General features: G+C 46.5%; 1 protein-coding gene across 2 annotated transcripts; it reads left to right on the top strand.

Annotated features, from left to right (window-relative positions):
- Positions 1–2855: 2855 nt before the first annotated feature.
- On the top strand, positions 2856–15270 carry SNRNP48 (small nuclear ribonucleoprotein U11/U12 subunit 48). Of its 2 annotated transcripts, none has more exons than XM_032796336.2 (9): positions 2856–2943; positions 3885–3998; positions 4347–4407; positions 5903–5977; positions 9151–9345; positions 10518–10639; positions 11460–11587; positions 12568–12732; positions 13989–15270. In XM_032796336.2, exons 2-9 carry the CDS (start codon positions 3924–3926, stop codon positions 14026–14028), a joined length of 861 nt encoding a protein of 286 aa, XP_032652227.1. In that variant the 5' UTR covers positions 2856–2943; positions 3885–3923; the 3' UTR covers positions 14029–15270. The 2 variants fall into 2 exon arrangements, with proteins under 2 accessions (XP_032652227.1, XP_032652226.1); XM_032796335.2 differs by having other exon boundaries at positions 2936–3079.
- The last annotated feature ends 1970 nt before the right edge of the window (positions 15271–17240 follow it).

The following is a 17240-nucleotide window of genomic DNA, read 5'->3' as shown; positions in this document are numbered from 1 at the left end:
TACAGCAGGTCAGAGCAGAGTGCTATGGAACTGGCTGGGAGCTGACCGAGCATGTCTGTAATGTCTTGTTTTACTTGATTTTACAGCAGTTTTTCCAATAACTAACTCCTACTTACATCCATCATGCTTTCCTACTTCCTCCTCCTCACAATACTCCAGTCCAGGAGTCCTACAAGCCCCATCTAATTAACTAATCAAAATATCAAAGGAACACTAACTCCTAGTCCAGATTAGCAGCTTAAAAGGCAGTTTACGTCAACCGATCTCTGTAAATGTCTACACTACAGGGTTGTCCCACCAATGTCAGTCCCCCACTACACTGATGTAATAACCCAACCTCGAGAGGCATAGCGCTTAGGTCCATGTAGTTAGATTGGCACAGTTTCTGTGTAGACATTGCATTACTTACACTGCCTGTCAGCACCAGCTGGGAGCCCGACTATCTGGCAGTGAGAGCCAGAGCTGTTAGCTCCAGGTAGTTGAGCTCCCAGCTGGGAGCTCTGCGCAGAGCTGTCAGCCCCCTGCACCATCCCACTTCAGTTGACAGAAGTGCTCCTGGTGAGGACAGGACAGTAGTGTGGACATGAAAAAATCCAGCAGTTACTGCAGTGGCTGTAATTCGATCTAACATAGGGCAACTTATTTGTGTAGTGTAGGCCAGTCCCTAGTCTTCTAACTGCATGGAGTAGCCACAAAACCGTTGGGTTAGTTTTGTTTTTAAAACGACTCCCATCATCCCTCCTGCTGTTCTTTGCACCAGCGAATGTACACCCCACAGCTGGTTTCATGCCCTTTTCCCAACAATCATTTGTCCTCTCTGCTAATATGCTGTATATCTTCCTGCAAATGACACTGCATACTTCCCTGTGGCAACAGCAGGGGCAGTGACGTTGTGAAATGAATGTGCATCCAGAAACACTGGAATGGCAGGCCTGATGCCTCCAAGGTGTCCTTCCTTTTAGACTCAATGTGTAATAAATAATACTTCGTACTTTTATAGCTAATTTCATCTCAAGATACAAAATTGCTTTTCACAGCTGGGTAAGGGTCATATTAAGCTAATTTTACAGATAGGGAAACTGAGACCCAGATACATTGATTTGCTCAAGATTCCACAGTGTCAGTGAGTGAGATATGAATATGACCTGACTCCTCCCAACACAAGGCTGTACTGACTCTAGGCCTTGGTGGGTTCCCAACACACAAAGACACATCTAGTAGTAAATTATTTGCTAGGACTGGCAGGAAGGGATCAACTGCTAGTGTGACCTACTTGTAGTTATAGGAAGTACACAGTAATTCCTTGCTAGGCCCCTAGGGACAGTCCAGTAGAAGGAAACAGAGCTACTCCTGTCCCATCTTCAAATATATACCTCTCTGGGAGATATTCGTAAATGGACTTGGGTTTGGCTCTGTCTCCTGGGAGTTGCCTGGTGGGAATATAACTGCATTAGCTGTTCATTTGTTTTGCTTTACTGCTTTTGCACCTGTATGAGCAGACTACAGGACATCCCAGACTGCAGGTACATAGGTAGATATTCTGCATCAATGTCCCTATGTGAAACTCCTCCCAGGAACATGTTCACTGTGGTCCTCATCTCTAGCATATAGTTCTCTTCAGGTTCCCTGTGCTGGGGAGCTGTTCCCTAGGTATAATTGGACCCACTCCTACTTGCATTTAAGTCAATGAAAAAGCTGTACTGAATTCAGTGGTGCAGTAGTAGATCTACAGGTCAGCATTTCCAATCCTTGGTGCCTAGGTTAAGCTCCAAAATTAGAAAGAAATGAAAGCAAAAGTAGCCTGATTTTTCTTAAATGCTGACTAATCCCAGCTCCCATTAACAGTCAAAGGGAACTGCAAGGACTCAGTGGCGTTGAAGGTCAGTGCCCAGTTACGGATTTAGGCGTCTGACTTTGGACACTCGGGTTTGGAAAGTCCAGACATACCCTTAAGCATGGGACGTGTCTTCTCGAGGGCTAAACGGCTTTTCCCAGGCCCTGCTTTTACTGCCATTGCCCCTGCGGGGATACCCGGGGCCTGGTCCTGCCTGGGGACCCCGGCTGGTTCCCTTTGCCGCTGGCACTTTGTCGCGCTGCCTCCCCCGCCGCCCCGTTTGGCTTCTTCTCCCCCTGCGGTGCTGCCCGAGCAGGAGCTGCTCTCGCCATGCGGCCTCCCGCCCCCCAGCAGCACCAGCTGCGCTGCACGTGACACCTCGCGCCGCGTGGTCTCAAGGGGGGAAATGGGGCGCGCGCGCTTCGCTCCCTGCCCCGCGGCTGCGGTTGTGTGGGCGGGGCCGGGGGCGACGTCTCCATTGGTCCAAGCGCTGCTGGGCGCGAGACTCTCCGGCCGTTGGGCCAATAAGAGCCGTTGCCTCGGCCCCTTGTCCCAGTGCCAGGCGGCCTGTGCCCCAGCGGCGCCCGGGCCCTGCGGGGACAGCGAGTCGGTCACACACGCGGCCCCGATCAGGGCGCGAACCCCGGTGTCGGGCAAATCCCGCCCCCTCCGGGCAAACGGCAGCCTGGGCTGACCCGCCAGTAGGGGCGCCCCGCGCTGAGCCTCCCTCTCAGTGGCTTTTCTGCTGCAGCACCTGCCTGCGGCTGCTGTATGGGCCTGCGGGGCCGCGCTGCGCCGGGCAAGGCCCCTGTGGGGCTGCCCAAGGAGCTGCCTGTTCACACGTGACCATCGAATTGCACGAGGCCCGGCTCCGCTAACACCCTTTAAACCGTTTCATTTAGCGACACTTACACTCTGTGCGGCGGGGCTTCCCGGGCCTGTGACTGTCATTGAAACCACGAAGGGCGGAACCCTGCGCCGGGCTCTGCGCTGGCAGCCTCGCCTCCTTCGCGAGCGACCGCGGGGATCACAGGCCACAGTGTTGCCATCACTAAAAATGGCCGCCACGCCCATTATTTACAATAACAGTGAAGCCAGATTGCCCCGAGGTAAGTAGAAGCCACTTCCCTGCCCCTAGTAAACATGGCCGCCCCCAGGCCCCTTTGTTTCCTCAGCGGGGTTTGAGACCCGGCTGCCCGGAGCGGAATGGCCGGCGCCCCTTGCGCCGTGTGGTTCGGGGCTCAGGCAAGAATCTCTCCCAGCGCCGCGGGTCGGGCTCCCTCGCCCCGGCGTGTGTCCCGCGGTGCCTGGGGGTGAAGGCTGGTGGGCCCCGCCCTGCGCCCCCAGCTCGCCCCTGCCCCCCCTCCCCCAGCACCGCTCGGCCTGCCCCCCATTTCTCCCCCCCTACACTCGCGCTCTCTCCCGCCGCCCCTTACGTTGCCCTCAGCTTCCACAAAACTCCGCCCCGCCTGTAACTTGCGCCCCCCACCCAACACCCTGCGTCCGCCCCTGCCCCCAGAGCCCCCACTCTCCCCACCCACCCACACTGCCACCCCGCCCTCCAACACCCCTAGCTCTGCCCCCGCCCCCTATATGTCCTTACCTCCTAGCTCTGCCCCTGCCTGTACTGCGCCCCCTGCCCCAGCACCCCCTTTTCCCCCAACTCCATTCCCACCCTTGCTGCGCTCCCATTCCGAACACCCCCTTGCCCCCCCCAGCACTATCCTCACCTGCACTGTGTTCTCCGTCTTCAACACCCTCTTACCCCAGCTCCACCCCTGTCTGCACTGCGCCCCCAGCCCCCAGCACCCCTTTCTCCCCAGCTCCACCCGCACCGGTGCTGCACTTTCTGCCCCCAACACCCTCTTGTCCCCCACAGCACTATCCTCACCTGCACTGTGCTTCCTGCTTCCAACACCCGCTTATCCCCAGCTCCACCCCTGCCTGCACTGACTGAGTGCCCTGCTTCCAATACCTCCTTGCCCCCCAGCTCCAAATTGAAGGAGTTCCCTGCCCCTACTTGGTGCTGACTATGTGTTTCCTCTGGTAGGAGGAGAGAGCCATTTGTCCCTACGATGCCAATCACCAGATGCCCAGAGCCTCCCTGGCTAAGCACATGGTGGCCTGCCGGCTGAGGAGGCTGGAGTACTCTAGAGAGGAGCAGGTAGCCACTTTCAGCTCTGGGCGGACTGGTTGGTTTTTTCCAGGGCCAGGAATCTCTTGGTCAGGTTCTGCTGAGAGGAAATAGTTTGGCAGTCTTAAGAGATCTGGATTGGTTCAGAGAAATCTGCTGTTTATACTCTAGGCCCAGAGAAATTGTATAAACAAAGGCCCTGATGCTGCAGGTGGCCTGTGCGCCTACACAAGTCCAGTGAGAGACTGTCTGGATGTGAAGGCCCAGTTGGGTTTATCAGACTACAGAATTGGGGAGCCCTTGGCAGTTATGGGTGGGGATGCTTGAGTCCTAGCTATAAACTCCAGAATGGTATAATTAATGTCTTTTGGCTTGTAGGCTGAAATGTATGACTCTACATTTTACTATGAGAAAGCAAAGATACCCACCATTACTATTGGTAAGTATGAATTTGGTAATGGTTGAACAGTGGAATGCAGACACTTCAGGTGACGATGTTACCTCAGTTGCTCCAGTGTAAGAGAAACATCATTATTCTCACCATCTAGGTGTTTTTAAAATAAATTTGGCTTGTGGCCCTTTACCTTCATTCTGCAAAGCTGAGCAGCACACCTTTTTACCTTATCCGATCCTAGTCAGAGGCTATCTTTCCTTCTCATTTTCAAAGTTTGAAGAGGATATTATAATTTAATTCCCACTTATTTATCAGCATATTTGTGGCAGATTGTTGTTTTTTCCATATCTCTAACACAGCTTGCAAGTTCCCTTTGCTTTGTTACTTTCTTGTTTGTGCACCGGACTCATCTGTGATGTGAGTAGATCACATGTGTATCCCACCTCAGCAGTTTGACCCAGCTCTAAGAATAGCGTTTAGCTACTGCAGTAGAGCTTCTGAAGGGAGATCTGTTTTCACTGCAGTTCTGCATAAACTAGTGGAAACATTAGTGTGGGATGGTTCTTGGGTGAGGGAGGATTCTCTTTAATGTCTCTGTAGTGCATTATTGTACTTGCTTCCAAATAAATCTTGCTCTGGAATCTAGAGGTTGTTGCCACTAAGATTATAAGGCCCTTTTAAGGCAGATGAAAATGTGATCTTCAGTTACTTGTCCCTCTTTAAATGGCAGAGTTACAATTAACAGATGTTTATATGTCAAGTGTTTGAAAAATCTGCTCAGCACAGTAATAATAATATTAAATAATAAAGCAAGACACACAGTGTGAGTCTGTGTTCTTGAGGAGTTTAGAACCTGAGAAACAGACACAGAGGAGACAGGACACACTAGCAGATGAGGCCGTCTCCAGGCATCAGCAAAGGAAGTAGGTGCCTTGGGCCGCACATCTGTCCATTGTTGGGGCGGCATGTCCGGGTCGGCGGCAGTGACACTTCAGCAGAAGCCCAGTCGGTCCACTTCAGTCTTCTGCGGCAATTCAGTGGTGTGTCCTTCACTCCCTGTCTTCCTCAGCGGCATTTTCGCAGTGGTCCAATCTTTCTTTCCTTCCTTCCTTCACTCCCTCCCTCCCTCCCTCACTGCTTGGGGCAGCAAAAAAGCTGGAGCTGGCCCTGCTAGCAGGACCAGAGAAGTAACTTGATATCATTTACATTTACTTGTAGAATAAATATAAATCTTATTAACTGGCTATGCTTTGGTTTTCTGGACTAAAAACATGGAATGGATGTCAGAACAAACTTTTAAAAAGCCAGAATATATTTGGCTAAAAATTTTCCATTACAGTCAAAGAATTCCTGAGTGTCTGATGGCCTTTTGCTGAACAGCAGTAATTCAGGATGAGGAATATTTTCTCTCTGTACAATAACCACTGCCTGCCTGTCCATTAAACCTCGCCAGCTGAAAGCACAGATCTAGCACATACCTCAGGGTGGACTTGTACAAAGGTGCAGGAGCTCTGTAAAATTCTCTTTTCCTTTTTTTCAGATAAGGATCTACAATTTCAAATTATTAAACAAGCTAAAGCTTTAAGTGCAAAAGAAGGTGGAGGCTCCAGTGAAGGTAAGCGGAGTACACAGATTAAGCCAGGGGTTCTCCAGTTTTTCTGTAGTGTGGGCCATGTCTCCTCCCATTCATGATCACTCAAGCCATCTCTTTCCCAGTCTCCCTTGATCTCATTTGTGGGTTCACTGTCATACAATATTCATTTGCTCCCTTACTTCGTCTGGTCCCCACAGCTGTGTTCTCCTCCTTCACCTGGGACCTGGGGAGGGTTCAAGTCCTCCATGTTCAACTCAAGAGCTATCTTCAGGACTGGAAATCAGCCCTGCAAAGCTCACGATGTTTCTTTAGTTGCAGTCTCACAATCCCACTATTTAAAATCTTTCCCCTACTGACCCCCTCTGGCCCAGCTCTCTGAGCTGTCCCTTCTTCTGCCTTCCACAGCCCAGAACCCCCTCAGACGGAACCCCACTCCCACTGCTGGGAATACTTTTCCTGGACAAGAAACCTTTCCTTTTGCTTTCACTTCCTCCTCTGAATCCCCAAACTAACATTTGTTTTATTGAGCGTGTGATATGTAGCTGTCTTTCATTGCCCCACAATACGTGAACCTTCAATTTCCATTTTTACAATGGATTATTGCACATTTTCCTAAGAGGAATTAGAGTGATTTAGTCAGAGGGGCCTGCTCCTCCATAGACAGGATGGAGATTGTGTCCACCCGTACATTTAAGTCCTTACACCCTGTTTTTCACTGATCAGAGAACATACAAAACAGCCTGGAGCCCCAGGAAAGGACAGAAATAGATTTCTCAAGAGAATGAAAGATGAAATCAAGACAGCCTCTTGACAAACTGTGCTTGCTTGTACAGATGGCAGTAGAATTACAGTGTGTGCTGTGGGAGTGTTTGTGGCACCTGGATAAAACTGCATTAAGCTACTGACTCTGTCATTTTAAAATACACACATGCACAAATAAAGGTTGCCAGCCCTCCAGGATTGTCCTGGAGTCTCCAGGAATTAAAGAATAACTTTAAATTTAAAGATTGTCATGTGATGAAACCTCCAGGAATACGTCCAACCAAAATTGGCAACCCTAGTGTACATAGGGAAAAAAGTGTATGCTTATTTTCCCTTTCTGACTTGCTAACTCAGCAGCTGAATACAGCAGCGCTGACTGGCAAACTTTTCTGCTCTATTTTTCTTTTTCTAAAATAGAAATGGAAACCTGTAGAATGGGCTCTCTGGAAAGGAGGCACCTGGAAATTTTCATAAGATTGATGGCATATTTGGAAGATGTGAAGTTTTTGCCCCACGGTTTAACAAAGCTGTAGTAATGTTAATTTCAAATCTTAATCTAACTTGAATGCACTGAACAACTTTAAAAGAAAATAAATGAACGCCAAAACATGTACCATATGCTGTATTGCAAAAATACATCTATAGGCCACTAGGTGTTACAGTTATAGCTCACCATCCTATTTTAACATTGTGCTCTTGCACTTTTTAGAAGCCATCAGAAGAAAGAACCAAAGTTGTCCAAACTGTCCACATTCACCTAATAACTTCTTAATTTATTATCAGGTTTTACTTGGTAAACACTTATTCTTTTCTCTCAGGCTCTCCACTAACGCAGAGTTGTAGTCCAGGTTTTCAGTACGCAGTCATCAATATTAAATAAAAATATCCTTGATTCTGCTTTCATGAGCAGGGGTGAGACTGAAGGGGAATCAGGGAGATGAATGTTCTCCTAACTTAGGCTTTGTCTCCATTGACCGTGTGTGTTGAATACATACGCTGCACACCCACCTAGCACAAGTATAAATAGCAGTGTAGATGGTGAGGCACTGCTTGGGCAAGCAGAGTAAAGACACACTTGAACTTTAGGGTATGTACTCTACTCACTTTTGACATGCACTAGCAATGCCTCTCACATATACACGGCTATTTTTAGCAGTGTAGTGTTCCACTGCAGGAGTCTTTCTCCACTGCAAGGACAGGCTGTAGCAGTGGGGAGGCAGTGGAGAAAGACTCCAGCATCACCCCACTGCTGGAGCCTTTTCCTGCTGCAAGGAAAGGCTCTGGCCTCGCTGTTGGAGCCTTTTTCCATTGCTTCTCCCCTGCCAGAGTCTTTTTTTGCCACGTGTAGCTAACCACCACAGTGTGAATGCAGCCTGTTTTTCAGTGCAGCATGTAGATACACGTAACCTACATGCCCTTGGCAGCATAGACAAGCCTTGAAAGCTATACAGCATCCTTTCTGCAAGTGATAGCCTTTCATAAGTACCATATTCTGTTGTTTCAAGAAATTCACTTTGAAATGCTACAGTGTGTTGGAGAGAGCGTGAGTGAGGGTTTGACTATTTTGTTTGAAGGAAATAAAATCTTTGCCAAAAACAGGGAGAGACTCTACACTTTTGATAAATTGGGGATGCAGGTTTTTTTTAGCCAGCAGGTAACAAATACATCTTGGTAACTGTATAGCTGGTGAGTAAGTGTAGACTAATAAATGGGAGGAGACTGGCAACTCTGTTTTGCCAATTGTAAATGTTTTGTTGCACATTACTTCTCTTCAGGGTTTTTAAACCAACTAGAAATGTGAGCGGGTAGAAGGTAGCCTGTTCTGAATCGTCTTTGCAAGTATTCAGTGCAGACAATTGAGCATTATCTGTTTGATTAAACAGAGGCTTTGATTCCATTTATTGCCAATAGAATGTTGGCTTTTAACTAGTTTGCAGCTGAAATTTGGAAACAAATTTAAAAATAAATATGTGCTATTGGACCAGTACAAAAAGATTTTTTTGCAGGCTAGTGGGCTGTCACTAATAACATAATACAAGAAATCGTATTGTGGACTAGATAATTTTTGTGGCCATTCTCTCCCTTTCCCCCCAAATATCCCTCCTAGTTCCTGGAGGAGACACCAAAACTCCTGGCTCCCCAGGTGCATATTTGGGGAAAGTTAACGACATAGAAGTGTAGCGGCCATTTGGTGCCAGTCTGTTACAGAGTCGTCATTTCATGAAGCAGACTTCAGTGGTTTCCCAAAATTAGGCCAACTAAAGCACTTTTTAAGCTATCCGAATCCAGTGAAAGTGAAGAAGTCTGTCTTGCACAAGTGAAAAGTATGTAAATAGTGTCCAAGTTCTTAGTGCCAGCACACTTGCTCCTCCCCACAAGTTTCTCTGTGTATTTCCATTTTATAGAAGTAATAATGTCCATTTGTTCACAAGCTTTAGGTGCCTATTCTTCACTGCCTGTTGAAGTTCCCCAAAACCACAAACGCTGCATCTGTGACCTGACTCAAGCTGATCGTCTTGCAATCTATGATTATGTCCTGGAAGAGACGAAGAAACAGAGGTCTAGATCCCAGGCCACTGAAAACGACAGTGATCTCTTTGTAGATTTGGCTGCTAAAGTCACCCAAGGTTTGAGAAATATTCCAATTCTTGAGTTTTACAACTTAAAATGGCAGTGTTTGTCATTTTCAAATGTTGTCATGTTTCTACAGTTAGAGGGATTTGGTTGAACATCTATTCAGGTTTGAATTAATAAAATGTAAACCAAATTGTGGATTCTAGGAAAAGGACAAAAATTATGCAAACTAGCCTGGAAAAGAGATGGCAAATACTCTTTTTGTATTTTTCTTAAAAAAACAAAAACAAAAAGAAAAGGTACAGTTCAGGACACAAGTAAGATACCTTCAGATCCTGTAATGTAGTGGTCTTTGTGTAGTTGCTTATTGTAGCTTTCTCTTTTCCACCTTCAATTCTGTCAGCTTTCTGTCCAAACAGTTCTTCTCTCATTGTATCTATTGCCTGCGTCTCAGCAGGAGGAGAGATTCTTCATTTCTGCTGCAACAGGCCTTCACTTCTTTGGCTCACAACTGAATGTGAAATTTTGCAAGATTTCTGCTGTGAAAGCTGATATGAGATTAAAGCAGCATGGAACACTAACAATAGGAATGTGATAAGAAACACATGATAGTCATTTGGCACAAAGACAATTCTGGAGAAATGTATAAACTAGTGAGACCAGGACTCCTCCAATTACTATATTCTGTAAAACGAACAATGTACATGCAGGGAAAAAATGCCTTATTTCTGGAGCCACGATCCTGCAAAAGGATCTGCTGGCCATAGACATTTACATTTGCTGGATTGATACCTCTGTTTGCCAGACTTCCGCATTTCAATAATATGGATTTTGAAAATGTGACTTGTAAATTTGTATTTAGGATAGTTGTTTTTAAATAACTTATTTCAAGTCACTCCATTGGTCTTACTGCAGTGTCTCAGAGTTCATGTAATAATTTTGTATGGTGGCTTGAATGCCTTTTATTTTGATTGTTGATTTTGGTCTTTACTGGGTAAGCAGATCTCTTCCAGCTTTCTCTCCAACTTCCGTAGACACTGTTTGATGCAGTAAATAAATACCAGAGAAACATATGTTAAAAGAACTTGACACAAACTTACCTTTAGTCCTGTAAACAGCACCATTCTAAGATAGCTCAGTTATGTATTCTCAAGTGCCGATGTATTGCTTCTGACAATTTTTTTTAGTTTGTTTAACCACTTGTTTCACATTCAATATGTATTAGATGATGGTCAAAAAGGTCCAAAGTCTCATCTTGAAATCCTGGCAGAAATGCGGGACTATAAAAGACGGCGGCAGTCATACAGAGCTAAGAATGTTCATATAACAAAGAAATCTTATACTGAGGTGAGCATCAAATCTTTTTGTAGAGTGTGCAAGTCCTTGCAGGTATTAGAATGCTCAATCTTTTCACGGTGTACACTCTCTAATGTGCTTTATTCAGATTAGTAAAAACAGTTTTAACAACGATGCCTAGGCAAAAAAATCTTAAAGAAACTTTCTGACCAAGTCTGAAGATGTAGGCTGGTAAATGTATTAGCAATTTTATAAATCTCAAAAAGAAATGTTAATGGTTGTCAGTGTTTCCTGGTATCACTTTGTGGCTATCCTGTAGTTTGAGCTATGTCAATTTGAAAGTTGCATAAACTACTTAGAGCGGCACTGCAGGGTTAAAAACACATGTATTTAAAATGCATTTTTCCTTACCCAATTCCGATACCAACAGTTGAGACTGTTAAAAATGAAAGAACTTTAAAAATCTTGTGTCCATCATGTTGTTTGTTCTTCATTCCTGAACAGTGAGGCTAGACTAGTCAATTTCAGTATCCTTTTCTTGTGCCTTAGCTGTTTGGGGTTGCAAAGACTTCGGAGAAACGTTTTCAGATGCAAACAGAAAACTTTTTTCACTGCAAGTTACTGAATATATTGATCACAGCTACTTTTAATACTGAGTTTTGTACGTGCAAATTCCAGCAACCTGCATGTTGATAGTGTCCCTTTAAGGTGCTTTTTAGTAAAATTACTTTGGAGTTTTTATTTCAGCAAACAAATGTTTTTCCGTACAAATATCTAGTGCATTTAAAAACCACATCTCAGACCTCCTCTTTTGTCTGGTGTTTTCTAGTCTATTTTAGCTTCAAGTTTTCTTTTATTAATCTCTTCCCAGGTAATCAGAGATGTGATTGGTGTGCACATGGAAGAACTCAGCAGCCACTGGCAGGAGGAAAGTAAACCAGACAATGCAGAGACGTGTGAAGGAGGAAAATCTTCCATTTCAGCAAAGTCTTCAGGAAGGTATTAAGAAGAACCTCTCAGCACTCACCAAAATGCTTTCTTTGTGCAGGGACACTGGGAACCGTTAATCCATAGCGACCTATTACTGTATTCTAGTAACACACAGAAGGCCCAATTGAGAAGTAGACCCATTGTACTGGACAGTACAAATCCATACTAAGATAGTCCTTGCCCTGAAGAGTGTATGGCTTACGTAGACAAGACAAGGGATGGGAGAAAAAAAGTGTTCCCATTTTGCAGATGGGGAAATGAAGTGACTTTTTTTCCTAAGGCCACACAAGCAGTTTGTGGCAGAGCTGGGACATGAACATACGGTCTCCTGAGTCCTAATACAGTGCTGTAACCACAGGTCTCAGACAGTCACAGAGCAGCTAGGGAGAGAAAAACCTGTGTGAATGTGACTTTTAAAACACAAGAGTTGGGGAGATGGGGGACTGGAATAGTACCGTAAATTATTTTGAACTCCTTTTTTAAAAAAACTGATTAGATGTCAAGTTGACAGTGTCCCTTTAAGGTTCTCATAGTTCCATGAACATAGCTGTGTTGCACTACTAGTGTTGCAATATACTTAACATCATCAGTAATCCTTCACTTGGGTATTGAAAAAGAAAACAGGATAGACTTTATTACCTGTGTGACATGGAAGTGTGTCTGCGTCACTGTGTAATGCTTCTCATTTTTATTTCCTGACTTGGATGGTTGAAATAGTAAATCGGATCTATATCAGCCTTTGCACCTAAAGAACTGGGGAAGAAATTGCAACTTGTCGAATAAGAGAAGCCAAAATCCGTGGCTAACAGTGTTTTGTTTCCAAGCTTTTATTATCACAAACAAAAAAAAGAAGAAAATGATTCTACCAAATGGGGTACAGTTCCTTTTCGTTGCCTGCCAGAGACAGACCGATGGAGATTAAAGTATTCTAATAACTACAGTGTTTATGAAACTATTTATTAAACAAAACCAATGACTTTTTTCTTCAGAAACGAAGAGAGACGGTCAGCATCAGTGGACTCTCGACAGTCTTGTGGAAGTTCTAAGGATGTTGATCGATCTAGACACAGGAGAGATCCCAGCAGAAGTCCAGACAAACAAAAAAGAAGTAGAGAAAGAGGCAAAGACAGGGATTCCAGGAGAAAAAGAGAGAGGCAAGTGTTACTCTAAGCAATTTGTTTGCCTGTACCAGTCAGTGATGATAGTCACCAGTGAAATGTAACGGTGCATCCGAGTTTAGTGCAGGAACGTAATACTCCTTCCAAGTGGAAATTCAGGAGAATTCAGAGGCAGAATGTAGTAACCCAGATCAGCTAAGCTAAGCCCCTGTCCAAGCAGAATTTGCTGTGGAATCTTTAAAAAACAAGTGATCCAGATTTCAGGGTTTAATCAGGGATCCAAAAGATGGCTCCCCCAGCAGTGACTTGCCCCTGACAATGCAGGAGCATTGGCTCAGATCTGACCCAAAGGGTCAGCTAGTGCTCTCCATTTGTCTTATGTGGGCTGTATATTATGAATTAACCACACCTTGTATTACTGATAGTTACTTAGTTGGTGTACATGTAGTGAATGTTAATACATACTTCTGAGGAGTTTGCATGGGGATCTACCAGTTAGATTAGTTGTCAGCTCTACCATTTGCTTCATGTATTGATTCTTTTGTTCTAAACGGAAAGTTTTCCTAAGCTTCAGAACAAAATTGCCCGTAATGAATGACACCAACACCACTGAAGAAGTAGAGAACTAAAAGTTTTTTAGTACTAAAAGTGAAGAGATGATGACCTGCAATGGGGTCTAATAATACAGAGTCTCATGCCCATAGTGCAGAGTTGATGGAGTCCCATAGAATTTACTTGGATCTGGCACTAGTGCAAGTGCTAGAGCCAACAGATCCCAGCTGAGGATATGGTTCCAAGTGTGGTTTTAGGAGCTTACTCAAAACGCTTTCCCGTCAGCCTTCCGGGCTCTCTTTGTGACCCTATATTGGTTTATAACAGAAATGGAAGAAGTTGTATAGCACAATTCCTAGCAAGTGTGGATCAGCTCACAAAAACACAAATGCTTTGACCATATACGTTGGTGCATAGGCTGGAGTGGCTGCTTGTCTCATAAAATGGGCTTTACGCAGTTGTTTTTACAAGATACATTGTGCTCCGTCAGAGTGCAGGATTGTGCAATGAGACTTGAATAAAGCTCACTGGCAATGAACCCTCAAAGGGAAGACAAGTGACAAGATTTTGAAGAAAGTGCTTAGATTTAAAGGATATTTTCAGTCCTGAAAAACTTCAGGCTTCTCTAATGTTCAGACTCTCATCAGTGAAAGTTGAGTCAGCCAAGCAGTTTTGGAGTAATCTGTTAAGTGCTGAGATCCTAACAAGATATTGGCTATAATGGCTTGTTTCTATTTCAGGGCTGAAGACAAGTATCACAACCACAAAAGAAGAAAATAGAAAAAGGACTTTAAAGAAGATGTGTCAGCTGTTAATTAAGGAAATAGACTTAAACTGAATCATTCAGAGCTGTGAATATCAGCAGCATGCGGATGACGATAGCATTGTGCATTGAACATTGTACCCAGAGCTGGGAGGCTGCCAATGACATCTTTCCCTCATCCTGTCAACCGTACCATGGTCTCATGTCTCAGATGGTTTTTATCTCTGCATTAGAAGGTGACGTGTAATTTGTTGTATTGCCTTTGGCTGATAAATATAATTTATTACATTGTCATTTTTCATTCAGCCCGACTTGATCTGGTGATTGAAGTAAAAGAGGAAGCGACGAGGATTCAAATTTGTGCAGGTTTGTAGTGACTTTGGGAGGATACTCTATAGCAGTGGTCCCCAGCGCGGTGCCCACAGGAGCCATGGTGCCTGCCGGGGCATTTATGTGCACCTGCCTAGTGCCCAGCAGGGGAGAGAAGCTGCGGCCCCGCGCCTGCCGGGAACAGAGAACTCCAGGGCTGCAGGCACCGGTGCTCTCTGTCCCTGGCAGGTACGGGGCTGCGGCTTCTCCGGGGCTGCAGGCTGTGGGCGCCGGAGATCTCTGTCCCCGGCAGACGCCAGTCCACAGCTTCTCTCCAGCTTCGAAACCAGAGAGAAGCCTCGGCCCCGCCTCTGCCGGGGACAGAGAACTCTGGGGCTGCAGGCTGTGAGGGCGCCGGTGTTCTCGGTCCCTGGCAGGGCTGGGGCCATGGCTTAAGACAGAGAGAAACCGCAGCCCACGCCTGGCAGGGACGGAGAACTCCGGGGCTGCAGGCTTCATTCTAGGTTGAAGTAAGAATAATAAATATATTTGGACCAGCAGTTCAGCAATGTTTAACTTTTTTAAAATAAATGAGATGAAAACTGTTTGATATTTATTTTGTAAAAACTCCTTAATTTTTCTTACAGGTAGATAAAAAAAGAGCAAATTCACATGGTAAGGTGAAAGAGTAATTGCCGAATAACTTAATTAATACCTCTTACATGTAAAATTACCCATTTTATCTTATGGATTCATATTGTGTATATTAAATATGATTTTCCTATTATTTAATGTACAAATACAAAATAAGCCTTGAAAAATTGTTGGCGCCTGCCACACTCTTCTGAAAACATGAATGTGCTACTGGCCTCAAAAAGGTTGGGGACCACTGCTCTATAGTCTTATGCATCAGTCATTGGAAACCTGAATAAAGTGCAGTGTGAAGGTGAGTCTGTTACAGGATGGTTAGTGCACTAGCCTCTGAAGACCTGGGTCTTAGGCTAAGTCACAAGGGTGTGTGTTGACTGCTGTCATCTGTGTCTCCATTCTTGCATACTGCAAGGGGTGTGGGGGGGTGGTGTGAGGGCTCTGGCTATGTGGGCTCTGTGTGTGGCAGGGCTGGGAATGAGGAGTTTGGGGTGCAGGCAGGCTGTCCTGGGGCTGGGGCCAGAAAAGCGGTCGTGTTCAGCAGGGGTGGTAGGTTTGTAGAAATGGTGGTGGTGCCCAGAACCCACCCACCCAAACTCTTCCCTCAACCTGCCTAGGGCTCTGGGAGGGAGTTTGGGTGGGGGGAGGAGGTCTAGGGTGCAGGCCCTGGGCTGGGGCAGGGGATTGGGTGCAGGCTCTGGGAGGGAGCTTGGTTGCAAAAGGGGTGAGAGGTTGGGCTCTGGGAGGGAGTTTGGGTGGGGGAGGGGGTCTGGGATGAAGTTTGGGTGCTGAGTGCAGGCTCCACGCTGGGAGTGGGGGTGCGGGCTCTGGGATGGAGTTTGGAGATAGGAGAGGGTGTGTGGGAAGGGAGTGGGGGTGCAAGTGCAGGCTCTGGGACAGACTTTGAGTGCAGGCTCTGGGCTGGAGGTGCAGGTGGAAGAGGGTGAGGGGTGCAGGCTCTGGGAGGGAGTTTGGGGGCAGAAGGGGTTGTGTGGGGAGGGGAAGGGGTGCAGGCTCTGGGAGGGAGTTGGAGGTGAGGGGGTGCAGGGGTGAGGGCTGTGGATGTGTTTGGGGTATGGGAGGAGGCTCAGGGCTAGGGTAGAGGGTTGGGGTGAGGGCTTTGGGGTGGGGCTGACGGGTTCATGATGCAGGAGGGGGCTCAGGACTGGGGCAGAGGGTTATGGTGGGCGGGGGGGATGAGGGCTCTGGCTGGGGCCAGGGATGAGGGGTTTGGGAGAGGCTCAGCGCTAGGGCAGAGGGTTGGGGTGCGGGGGGTGGTGTGAGGGCTCTGGCTATGTGGACTCTGGGTGTGGCAGGGCTAGGAATGAGGAGTTTGGGGTGCAGGAAGCCTGCCCTGGAGCTGGGGCCAGGGCCAGGGCCAGAAAAGAGAACTCCCCCCCTAGCCCTTGTCCCCCAGGCAGCAGTGAGCTCTGGGGGAAGGGCTCCTCTTTCCTCCTCACCACATTCACCTCGCACCACTGTCACTACACATGCTCCTAGAGCCCCTCTCAGGTCCAGGAAGCCCCTTTGCCTCCCCTGTGGTGGGTACTGGGGGGGCTGCCATCACATCCATCTCCTCCCCTGCTGCTGCCCCTCACTGTAGCCTCAGTGGTGGGGAAGGATGGGGCTGCCCCTTCCATGCACACACATGGCGCTGTATATAGAATAAATAATAGCCTATGAATGTCCCAATTTGCAGATGTACTGAATCACCATTTTGTACAAATCTTGGTCAAAGTGTTGAGATTGTGCCCAATTTTAAACCTGTTTAAAGGCTGGATTAAAAATAGTTGCTACTTGTTAACTGTGAATGGCAAAAGCTATTTGTGGGTGTTACCTTGCGATTGTAAGATTTGTAACCTTTTGCAAACTTTGTAACTTTAATTATTGTTAGCATAGCCTTTTAAGCTTTATAACTCTTGCAAGCTTTGTAACCTTTTCAATTACTACTTGCATAAACATCCAAGCTTTGCAATACCCCATCATGCAATCAGAGAGTGTGAACAAGGGTGTGTGTGAGGGAGAAAAGGGAGTGTATGTGGGACTGGGCGGAGAGGAACTGCAAGGAGAATAGAGCCAGGTGTGTCTGCTGTAATCTGCCCTGAGAAGGCAGTCACGGGGTGCTGTAAAGAAGAGCTTGGTATGCAAAACATTGCTTGGGAACGCTTCTTGGTGACGGACACAGAAGGGAAACTCAGTGTATGTGACAGGAGCCGCGCAGTTCCAATAAAAGGAAGAAGCCACGCACACAAGCCCCCTGCTTCTTGACTTG

This window comes from Chelonoidis abingdonii, chromosome 2 (genome assembly GCF_003597395.2).
Source record: "Chelonoidis abingdonii isolate Lonesome George chromosome 2, CheloAbing_2.0, whole genome shotgun sequence".
Classification (NCBI taxonomy): domain Eukaryota; kingdom Metazoa; phylum Chordata; order Testudines; family Testudinidae; genus Chelonoidis; species Chelonoidis abingdonii.
This window is presented reverse-complemented; position numbering and strand designations above follow the sequence as displayed.

What these genes read in the sequence shown, in the direction of transcription:
- SNRNP48 (XM_032796335.2), top strand. Translation starts at nt 3,041, where the DNA reads ATGGCCGGCGCCCCTTGCGCCGTGTGGTTCGGGGCTCAG. An exon ending in CCGTGTGGTTCGGGGCTCAG is followed by an intron (nt 3,080 to 3,884) that starts GCAAGAATCTCT and finishes TTCCTCTGGTAG; the next exon opens with GAGGAGAGAGCCATTTGTCC. An exon ending in AGTACTCTAGAGAGGAGCAG is followed by an intron (nt 3,999 to 4,346) that starts GTAGCCACTTTC and finishes TTTGGCTTGTAG; the next exon opens with GCTGAAATGTATGACTCTAC.